Below are 11,305 nucleotides of genomic sequence, written 5' to 3'. Positions count from 1 at the left end.
AGCCAAGCCTTTCCCACCTCCCAAGTGATAGGGGATTCATCACCCTCACACAGCAACGTATCTTTTGGAACAGTTTTACACACCCTTTTCCACTCTTACAACTCGTCTTCCAAGCCAGACTGTGAGCTCTTTGAGTGCAGGGATTTTTATTATAGCTCATTGAATCTCTTGCCTATTAATATGTGCCTTGTGTGATGAAATATCTGATGTTCAATCAATATACGTGAGATTCGTTGATTTCAGGATGCTTGGCACTGTGCTCGGTTGAAGAGGAGCAAGAGAGAATATAAATGCATCCCTCAGGTGGTTTATGTGCTTCCCAGGTGGTGAAGTGAGTGAAAGTTGCTCAGTCGTGTCTGACTCTTTGCAACCCCATGGACTATACCAGGAATCAAACCAGGGTCTCCTGCATTGCGGGCTGATTCTTTACCAAATGAGCTATCTGGGAAGCCCTCCCAGGTGGTGCTAGAGGTAAAGAATGCCTGACAAGGCAAGAGATGCAAGAGACTCGGGTTCAATCCCTGGGCCAGGGGAAGATCCCCTGGAATAGGAAATCACAACCTGAGCCAATATTTTTGTCTAGAAAATCCCATGGACAGAGGAACCTGGCAGGCTACAGTCTATGTGGCCAAAGAGAGTCTGATAACGATTCAGCAGCTGAGCAGGCAAGTGGTTTGCAATCCTCCTAGACAGTCAAGATGTGAGACTGGCAGGGAACGGCAGGGGGCGCACCAGGCAACGCAAACTGCAAATCTGAATACAAGCAATTGTCCTGGAAAAGGTTCTGGAAGCTCAGGAAAGGAAAAGGGCAACTTTTAATTAGTTGTAAGGCTTCCCTGGTAGTTCAAATGGTAAAGCATCTGCCTGCAATGCAGGAGACCTGGGTTCAATCCCTGGGTCTGGAAGATCCCCTAGAGAAGGAACTGGCAACCCACTCCAGTATTCCTGCCTGGAAAATCCCATGGATGGAGGAACCTGGCAGGCTACAGTCAATGGGGTTGCAAAGAGTCGGACACGACTGAGTGACTAACACTTTAATTAGTTGTAAGACGTGGTTGTACTTGAGATGAGCTTGAGAGGCCATTATATGTCATAGTATTTATGTGGTGGCTCCCCAGGTAGCTCAGACAGTAAAGAACCCGCCTGTAATGTGGGAGACCTGGGTTCGATCCCTCAGTCAGGAAGATCCCCTGGAGAAGGGAAAGGTTACCCACTCCAGTTTTCTGGTCTGGAGGATTCCATGGACAGAACGGCCTAGCAGGTTATAGTCCATGGGGTCGCAAAGAGTCATACACGACTGAGCCTTTTTCACTTTCCTTTCCCTGGTGGCTCAGTGGTTAAGAATCTGCCTGACAATGCAGGAGACACAGGTTCGATCCCAGGGTCAGAAAGATCCCCTAGAGAAGGTAATGGCAACCCATTCCAGTACTCTTGCCTGGTAAATCCCATGGAGAGAGGAGCCTGGTGGGCTACAGTCCGTGGGGTCGCAAAAGAGCTGGACACGACTAAAACAACAAGTATTTGTGTGATACCTTAGCATTTTCAAAGCCCCTTCCATTATACTGCCTGAATAAATGTTATACCATGTTAGGTATTACTAGACCCATTTTAAAGAATAAGTGGACAAGGTCCTGGAAGCAGGAGAGATTCAGCCAGTCACATGGCAGGGTAGGGGCAAAGCTGGGACTCAAACTCCAATCTTTGGATTTCAAATTCAATGGGCCTTGCAGTGCCCCCACTGCTTCAAACTGTTATCATCCACTGCCTTTAAAATTTGGATTTAAAGGATTTTGGAGTAAGATAATGAAGCAAAATGAAAATGGCATTATTGGGCACACCGGGTAGAGGGTAGGACAGGGTAAAGGGATAATTAGGGAGTTTGGGATGGACACACTAAGTAACACACTTAGTTATTTTAAATGGATAACTAAGGACCTACTGTATAAAAGTAAATGAAATGTTGGGCACAGAACCAGAATCGTGGACAAGAAAAACAGACTGGTGGTTGCCAGGCAGGAGGGGGCTCGGGGAGGGATGGAGTGGGGGGTTGAGGTGAGCAGACGTAAGCTTTTATACGTCGAATGGATAACAGACAAGGTCCTAGTGTATAGCCCAGGGAACTATATTTGATATCCTGTGATAAATCATAATGGAAAAGAATGGTTAAAAAAAGAATGCATATGTATATATATGTATAACTGAATCATGTTGCTGTACAGCAGAAATTAACACAACATGGTAAATCAACTGCACTTCAATTAAAGAAATTAATTTTTAAAATTAATTAAAAATATTGGGCAAGGGGCTGTGTACAGGATAGATTGAAGGGGTGGGGGTGCTGGGCATTCTGACAAATGGCAATAAAGATGAAATGATGACACTTGATAACTCTCCGAATACGGAGGATAGGGAAAGAGAGAGGAGGGAAATACTCAGGTTACAGAGCTGAGCAGCTGTGATGATGAGCTTGTGACGCTGGCAGTGTGGGCGGGGTGCATTAGCGTCCCTGTGGGCATTGAGGTGACGTGAGTGAGAATTCCTGAAGGCAGTGAAAACGTGGCAAGCGGGCTGAGACCTAAGGGCCTCCCCAGGGAGTAAAGGCAATGAGCTTACCTTCGCACCTTGTGCCTAGTTTGGGACTTCCTTGGTAGTCCAGTGGCTGAGACTCTGAACTCCCAAAGCAGGGGGCCAGGGTTCAAACCCTGGCTGGGAAATTAGATGCCACATGTCACAACTAAGAGTTCACATGCCTGCAACAAACTGCGGCACAGCCATCTTCTTATTCATTATTATAATAAATAATACATTATTATATTAAATGATAATAAAGCCATCTTTATTATTTATTAATAAATAAATAAACAACTTGTGCCGAATTTAACAGAGGGACCAGCTCCAGACCTGGAGAAGGAAACGGCAACCCACTCCAGTGCTCTTGCCTGGGAAATCCCGCAGGCAGAGGAGCCCGATGGGCTACAGTCCATGAGGTTGCAGAGAGTCGGATGCGACTGAGTCTGAGCAGCAGCTCCAGAGGAGTTTTGTAGCATTTATTTATAGAAAGTGATGGAACATAAGCATATGAGAGCCCCCTGCCCCCAGTATTCATATGCTAACCCATGATCTGGAGCCTGTGAAGCGCCTGGAGGCCTTCTTCCTCCTGAGCATGGCAAGATCGCCGCATCCCAAATTCCAGGATACACCTCCTCATGGGGATGGGACTCTAAGACATGGCCCTGAGAACTGCGCAGGTACCAGGCGCACCAAGGTACAGCAGAGCAGACTGTCCGATGCGCTGGCAGCTTGGTGTCTGGGCTCACCAGGGCCTGGGTAACCCCAGGGGAGGATGGAACCCACTGTGCCCAGCAGTCACCCAGTGGCCCACAGTGACCCTTAGTTCCCTTTCTGGGGTTTCATCCCCCTTATCTGATGGGCACAGTATCACTTCCCCCCGTTATTAATACACATGCCCTCCCCCACACACCAAATTTGTCTGTTCAAGTGCTCATCCGCAGGACCTCAGAATGTGACTGAAGATGGAGTCTACCGGAGGTGACTAAGGTTAAATAAAACGATCAGGGTGGGCCCCGATCCCGTATGACAGGTGTCCTTCTAAGAAGGGATGAAGATACAGAACACAGAGAGACCAGACCACATGAAGACACAGGGAGGAGAAGACAGAAGGAGAGAGGCCTCTAGAGGATTCCCTAAAGCCCAGCCAGCCAGCCTCCGGAGCGGTAAGAAAATGAACGTCTGTTGTTCAGCCTCTCGGGGTGTGGTGCTTTGTCTTAGCTGCTCAAGTCAACCTATATATCCCATAATCCTGACACTGGCCCAGAATGAAGCCCAGCTGCTCCTTTCTACCCACTCAGAACCTACTATTGACCTTCAGTATCTTAACATTTCGTTCAAAAAGTAAGAAAATATATCCCATCTCTCCCTGCTCACCCGAACGGCTCTCTCACTTCCGGGCAGATCTGCAGTTCGCACCACATTATGTACTCCTTCATTCTCTCATTTCTAAGCCACCAGAGTGTGTCCTGTCCCCAAGGCTAGCTTCTCGAGGGCAGGACACCTGAGTTCACCTCCTTTTGGCTCTCCAGTCCCAGCACTTGGCCGGATGCTCTGGATTGTAAAACCACAAAAACAGGCTACTTTGCCTTGAAACTGGATTTGCCTAACTCTTATTTTTATTTATTGTGCCAGGTCTTAGCTGCAGGATCTCTGATCTTCTTTATGGCAGGTGGGATCTAGTTCCCCAACCAGGGATGGAACCCTGGCTCCCCTGCATTGGAAGCATAGCCCCGTAGCCACTGAACCACCAGGGAAGTCCCCTAACTCTTCATTTAAAACAGTCACTACCACTCAGCCTTCCCTGCAAAACCCTCAAATCCCACTGCTGGGGAAAAGAGGCTGGAGAGAGACAGGAGAGTCGCTTGATTTTCAAAATCCATTTGTGTTTTGATTGAAGGTGTTTGACAGTGTGGAGAGGGTTTGCCCTCTTTGAAAATAGGAAACAGCTTCTCTGTCTGGGACCCCGCTAGCGTGGTTACTAAGGAGACCAATAGGCAGTAGGTGCCGTAATTAATCACTAAATTCCCAGCAGCCAAATCCCTGGAGATGAGAGGCTCTTTCCTTTGAGAGAGACAAGTCCTGGGTGGGTGGAAGGTCGAGGAGTTCATGGTGGGAGCCCAGTCCTGCCTGCCTGCTTCCTCCTGCAGCTCCCTTGACTGAGATTTGCCAGTGATTGTTTTAAGAGCTTCTAAATCTGCCTCCAGGCTTATCTGTTAGAACCAAATGAAGAATAGAGCTCTTTTCCAGTTATTGCAGCGTGGGGAACCATGAGCAGCAAAGTCTCCCCCGATACCCTCTACGAGGTGGTGCAGGAAGTCCTGCACGGGAACCAGCACAAGCGCCAGAAGTTCTTGGAGACGGTGGAGCTTCAGACCAGCCTGAAGAACTCAGACCCTCGAAGGACAAACGCTTCCCGGGCCCCGTCAGGCTTAAGTCCACTCCCCGCCCCAAGTTCTCCGTGTGTGTCCTGGGGGACCAGCAGCAATGTGATGAGGCCAAATCTGTGGATATCCCCCACATGGACATCGAGGCACTGAAGAAACTCAACAAGAAGAAGCTGATCAAGAAGCTGGCCAAGAAATATGATGCCTTTTTAGCTTCAGAGTCTCTGATCAAGCAGGTCCCACGAATCCTGGGCCCAGGCCTGAACAAGGCCGGCAAGTTCCCTTCCTTGCTGACCCACAATGAGAACTTGGTGGCCAAAGTTGATGAAGTCCACGATCAAGTTCCAGATGAAGAAGATGCTATGTCTGGCAGTGGCTGTTGGCCACATGAAGATAACAGATGATGAGTTTGTATACAACATCCACTTAGCTGTCAACTCCCTGGTGTCATTGCTCAAGAAAAATTGGCATAACATCAGGGCCTTGTACATTAAGGGCACCATGGGCAAGCCCCAGCGTCTGTACTAACACACAACTTAATAAACCATACTCAACTGTCAAAAAGAAAAAAAGATTAGATATATGTATATGTATGGAGAAGGAAACGGCAACCCACTTCAGTATTCTTGCCTGGAGAATTCCGTGGACAGAGGAGCCTGGTGGGCTGCCGTCTATGGGGTCGCACAGAGTTGGACACGACTGAAGTGACTTAGCAGCAGCAGCATACGTGGATCATTGCTGTACACCAGAAACTAACACAACATTCTTAATCAACTATACTCCAACGTGGGCTTCCCAGGGGGTGCTGTAGTAAAGGATCCACCCGCCGAGGCAGGAGAGTAGGGTTCAATCCCTGGGGCAGGAAGATCCCCTGGAGGAGGAAATGGCAACCGATCGCAGTATTCTTGCCTGGAAAAAAATTCCTATAGACAGAGGAGCCTGGTGGGCTACAGTCCATGGGGTCATGAAGAGTTGAACACAACTGAAGCAATTTAGCACATACTCCAATATGAAATTAAAATTTAAAAAAAAATGAACTGAATGGCTCTAAAGCTTGTAGCCACCTGGCTTGGGCCCCTTGATTGCAAGAGGATGGGGAGCTGGTACAGGCAGAGATGACCTTTCTGCTCCAGTGATTTGAGTAAGTGGGTGCTGTCATTCAGAAGAGCAGAGGGCAGCTTGATGCTCCAAGACCAAGTCCCACCTCCAAGGGAAGCCCATGGGCCTCAAGGTGCCATGATCCAGCCACCAAGTGCAGAGGAGAAACCCTGTAAGTGACCCTGAGCACCCAAGTTGCACCCACAAAGTTTGCATCCCTGCTACTTGGCTCCTGCTCTTCCCAGAGGCAAGGTTCACACACACACACTCCCACACTCCCCTCACATACACAGACACAACTGTGACCACAAATTCCTCTGGGCTCATTCCTGCCCTCCCCTCCAGGTGGTACAGGAAACGGCCCCCCACAAAACGCAGCTTCATTCAACCCAAGGGGAACTTCCAGTTCATTCAGTTTAATTCTTCCATTTGGTAAAGAAGCAAAGAAAAATGCAGAAAAGTTAAGTGACTTTTCACTCTTGCTTTTTCTTTCTCTCCACTTCAAGGGAAGAAGAGTGTTTGGCCACCCAACACCCAGGGAATAGGAAGATGCTCAAAAGTAAGAAGACCATGGAAGATGTTTTTCAACGTCAGGTAACAGAAAACCCAAGAAAGTGGCTGAAACAAAACGTAGTGTTTAAAGTTAGCAATGGTTCCAGTGAAGGGCCTCTGTATAGCGACCACTTTGTCCTCTGACCTTGGGTGTCTCCACCCAACCTGGCTCTGGACTGGCCTTATGACAGTCCCATAAAGAATCCATCTGCTAATGCAGGAGACAAAAGAGACACGAGTTCGATCCCCAGGTCAGGAAGATGCCCTGTAGGAGGAGATGGCAACCCACTCTAGTATTCTGCAAAAGTTCATGGACAGAAGAGCCTGGCGGGCTACTGTCCATGGGGTCACAAAGAGTTAGATGTGACTGAGCACGCACACACAGCCCATAAATGCAGCCAAAGCAGACAGAGTGCCAGCATCAGGCTTAGGTAAACCCCCAGGAATTCTACATGCTTCTGCTTTGTGCTTGCCTGGCTGGGATATACTTACTTGAACTTGCACCCCAGACCATGCCAGACCAGCCTGCTCAGGGGATGAGAGAGACACAGGAAGGATAAGACACTTGGGAGAGAACAAAGGTGCCCCCAGCCAGGAACCAGCCAATCTATAGCCGACTGCAGAGCTGTGAGGGCACCTGAGACCAAGACTGCCCTGCTCCTCCCAGCCTAAGTAACCAATCTGCAGGATCGAGAACCAAATAAGTGGTTTGTTGTTTAACAAATTCTCTGACTTTGGTGTGGCTTGTTAGGAGCAAAGAGCAAACCGAATCCTGACATTTGAAATAAATATCTGAGTTTTTTCTCTTAGAAAAAGTTAGAAATTGGAAATCCAGGATTGATATGGCAGCCCAGAGTCATATAGGACCCAGAATCCTTCCGTTTTGATGCTCCATCATCTTTAGTTCCGGAGAAGGCAATGGCACCCCACTCCAGTACTCTTGCCTGGCAAATCCCATGGATGGAGGAGCCTGGTAGGCTGCAGTCCATGGGGTCGCTAAGAGTCCAACACAACTGAGCGACTTCACTTTCACTTTTCATTTTCATGCACTGGAGAAGGAAATGGCAACCCACTCCAGTGTTCTTGCCTGGAGAATCCCAGGGACAGTGGAGCCTGGTAGGCTGCCGTCCATGGGGTCACACAGAGTCGGACATGACTGAAGCGACTTAGCAGCAGCAGCAGCATCTTTAGTTCATGGCTTTCATCCTCAAAGTCATCTCATGATCCAAGATAGCTGCTGAAGCTCCACTCATCACATTTGTGTTCCAGGAAGGCAGGCAGTAGGGTAAAGAAGGGGCCTCTTCTAGGTAAATTGTTCCCCTTAAGAGAGTTTTCCCTGGAAGCTCCACCCAATGACTGGCAGATTGATTCTCATTGGCTACCCTTGGCCACAAGGAAGGCTGGGAAAGCTAGGCTTTTAGTTGAGCACTTTGCACCTAGAATAAAACCAGGGGTACTGTGTAGTAAGGAAGAACAGGGAGATGGGTATTGGGTAGGCCACCAGCAACATCTGCCACAGCGTGTGTAAAATCAAGCTCCAGGCCCCAACATACATCAGGATGCAAAACTGATCACATGCCATGCTGATTTCTCAGAGCTCATAGTGGTGGCTTTGCCCTATCATAACGAAGTGTAAGATTTGGGCAATAGAAACCTAAGTGGAAAACTGCATATGCCAGTCTCCTGGGCCTTTCTATACAGATGAATGGATGCTTTATTCTTAGAACTTGTTGCTTGTAACCTGGGGCAGATGTTGCTTGCTTGCTTGTTCTCTTACTGGCTGTTTTTTTAAAAAATTGAAATATGATTCATATAACATAAAGTTCACTGTTTTAAGGCACACAATTCAGTGGAGGTTTTAGTATATACACTATGTTGTGCAACATCAGCCCTATCTAATTCCAGAACAGTTCCATCGCCCCCAGAAGAAACCCTGTACCCATTAGCAGTCAGAGCAGATGCTTTGTTTAATGCTTCTGCATCCAGTCTCAGGTTGATGCAAGACCCAGACTCGCTACATGAGAGAGTGCTGAAGACCGTTGCAGTACTAGGCTCGAACCCTGGGACTCTGGAATATTTGTGGATCTTCTTGGGACAGCCGAGGAGGAAGTCATGGTGTAATTCACCTGCAGCTGGGAAAGGAGGGCTGCACACAGGCAAGCAGAATTGAAACATTCCCTTCCTAGGCTGCTGTTGTCATTCAGTCTGTAACTGTCCAATTCTTTGCAACCCCATGGACTACAGCAGACCAGGCTCCCCTGTCCTTCACGATCTTCTTTCCTGGCAGCAGGTGAATTACACCATGACCTCCTTCTTGCTCGAGGAGCCCTCATGGGCTGACCATGAGCTCTTTTCACACAGAGAAGGGAAAGAAGCTGCATGCTGCAGGGCAGGTGCTCGGGTGGCGACACCCTTAAGTGCAGCAGCAGGTTTAAAAGCACTCTGTTGTGAGAGTAAGCTGTTGGCAGAGGGAGTTTCAGATTCAGTTGGTCTGATTCCATGGAAAGAGATGAAGAGTGTGCAGAACTCGCCTTTATTAAAGGTGTCTTAGATTCCGAATACAAAGAGAATCGTGTTTTTCTACCCGCACAGCCATCCTGGGAGGTATTTGACTTTCCCCCTTCATAGGAGGAGACCTGAGGTTCACAGAGAGAACTCGCTCTAATCAGAATCTCAGACATGAAGTGCTGAGTCTCCTATCTCAGCACCTTCCACTGTGAGCACCTGGGAGGCACCCCTGCCCACCCCCTCCCCACAGCAGGTGTGGCCATTCCCTCCAGCGGCCTAGTTGTGGCTGCTTGTGGGGCAGTGACAGCAGGAGGGGACTCATCTGAACTCAGCTCTGGGCTTGTCTTTGTCAGTGGGAGCTCCCCCCACTTCTGCCCACTCCCGCTTCTTCATTCTTCAGGAGAAAAGGTTGCTCAAGGAGACTCCAGGACTGGGGTCTGCCTCGTCACTGTCACCAGGAGGCTTTTTTTTTTTCCTTCCTGACTTGCCAGAGCTCCCCGTCAGTCCTCCCAGCGCCTCTGGAAGCAGAGCAGAAGCAGCTGTGGGATCCTGGCTGAGCAGCGTCCAGGTAAAGCAGTTGGGGGGTGGCCTGATGGGGAGCCTGAGATGTCACAGGTCTGAGCACAGAGCCAAGGCGGGCGGGGAACAGCCAGGAAGGACTGTAGGTTCTGCTGCTTGCTTGATTAAGGGGGTCAGCCGTGTGTATGTGTCATCGAGGTGGGCAGGGAAGGGGAGGGCTGTGCGTGTGGGGGGAGGATATATATGCCGGTGTGGCTGACACAGCGGAGCCTCACACCCGGAGGAGCCCGGTTACTGACAGCTCGCAGGTAGGCGACTGCGCGCGAAGCCCTCCGCCCCAAGACACGCTGTTGGGAGCCTGGGGAAGTGGCGGACGGGCGGCAAGGCTGTCTCCCCAGCCCCTCTCCTTTGTCCAGTGTAGATGCTGCTGGCCTCCCTTTAGATTATTCATTCATCTTTTCCGTGCTCTCGTGGGGGTGAGGGCGGTGGGTAGCGGTGGAGGGGAGGGCTTAAGCTTTTATTCTGAAGAGAGATGCAGAAGAAGAGCTGAACTTGGAAAGGATTGGAAAAGTTTCCATTCTCCAGGTGTGGTCCTCACTTTGTCACTTGTCTGCGGCGAAGAGGTGGTTGTAGAAGTGAGGTTAGGGGAGCGGCAGGCACTGGGGGGGTGGGGCGGGGGCTTGCCTTGCAAGACAACCCTTCGAAAGCGCCCCCCACCCCCGACCTACCCCTCCAGGCACACTTTAGGAGGGGTTTCTCTCTGTGACTGACTTCCTTTCACAGTAAGTGCAGGCTGCTTTTCAACATATCACTGAACTCGATTGCGATTTGGCTTTTTCATCCCGAGGGAACCCTGCTCCCCTCGGCACCGAATACAAATCGCTAGTGGTGATGTGGGAAGAGTCGGAGCCTGCCCTGGGCTTGACCGGTACCCAGCCGATCGCGGTCACTGTGTGTGAATTCCGCCGTGTATTTCCGAAGGGTTGACCTTGGTCTCCAGACCCTCATTCTTTCGGAAGTCTGTTCTCTTTTTTACATCTTTCTTCCTCCTACCCATCTCTGCCACCTAAAGGTTTCTGCTGGGGTCCTGCGAAAATGACGTTCAGAAGTCATCCAAACTCTGGCTCTCGCTCAGCCTCCTTTTCCTCTCTCTTTGTGCGTCTCTCTCGCTGCGGGTCTGGCTTTCCCCTCCCACCGCTACCCATCTTTATCCTCCCGCATCTCATTCTGAACATGGCCAAGTTCTGGGGGAATTTCAAGTAAGTCAGGATGATTCGGGAAATGGACTATTTAAAGCAAGCAGCTTTGGACTTGAATACCCTGATCCTGGGTTTCAACATCTGTGTTTCGCTTCCTCGAGCAGCCCATAATTGCCCCAATTATAACCAATAACATTGTTCGGCAGACTAACAAAAGATGAGCTTTGCATGGCATTTGCCAGCAAGCCGAAACTGGAGTTTTCAACATAGAAGGTTTGGGGCTGGGGGGCGGGGGGTGGGAAACGGGTGACTGCCTGGCTTCTTCTCAAAACCTCCCAAGGAAATTGCTGCTCTCTGCCTGCCTGTGGGTGGCTGCTGCAGGCACGCTCCTCTTTCTCAATTATAAAGTATGGCAGGGAAAAAGGTCTGCACCCTTCCACCGATGATGCTGCAATACCGTTCACAAAAAGCATT

At 49.6% G+C, this 11,305-nt stretch overlaps 1 protein-coding gene and 1 pseudogene across 5 annotated transcripts in view; both read left to right on the top strand.

The window, feature by feature from the left end:
• Positions 1-2,906: 2,906 nt before the first annotated feature.
• LOC102398377 lies at positions 2,907-5,580 on the top strand (annotated as a pseudogene).
• Positions 5,581-6,572: 992 nt separating this feature from the next.
• The window catches only part of PNOC (prepronociceptin), a 32,216-nt gene continuing 27,483 nt past the window's right edge, over positions 6,573-11,305 (top strand). For 3 of the 5 annotated variants that reach the window (XM_044939717.2, XM_006058899.4, XM_025281383.3), the window contains exon 1: positions 9,818-9,940. In XM_044939717.2, the coding sequence (XP_044795652.2) occupies positions 9,818-9,940 (123 nt within the window). Of the gene's footprint in view, positions 6,648-9,553; positions 9,682-9,817; positions 9,941-11,305 lie in introns of those variants that run through there. The other 2 variants (XM_006058901.4, XM_044939718.2) reach the window with 2 other exon arrangements.

Source organism: Bubalus bubalis, chromosome 3 (genome assembly GCF_019923935.1).
Source record: "Bubalus bubalis isolate 160015118507 breed Murrah chromosome 3, NDDB_SH_1, whole genome shotgun sequence".
Taxonomy (NCBI): Eukaryota; Metazoa; Chordata; class Mammalia; order Artiodactyla; family Bovidae; genus Bubalus; species Bubalus bubalis.
This window is presented reverse-complemented; position numbering and strand designations above follow the sequence as displayed.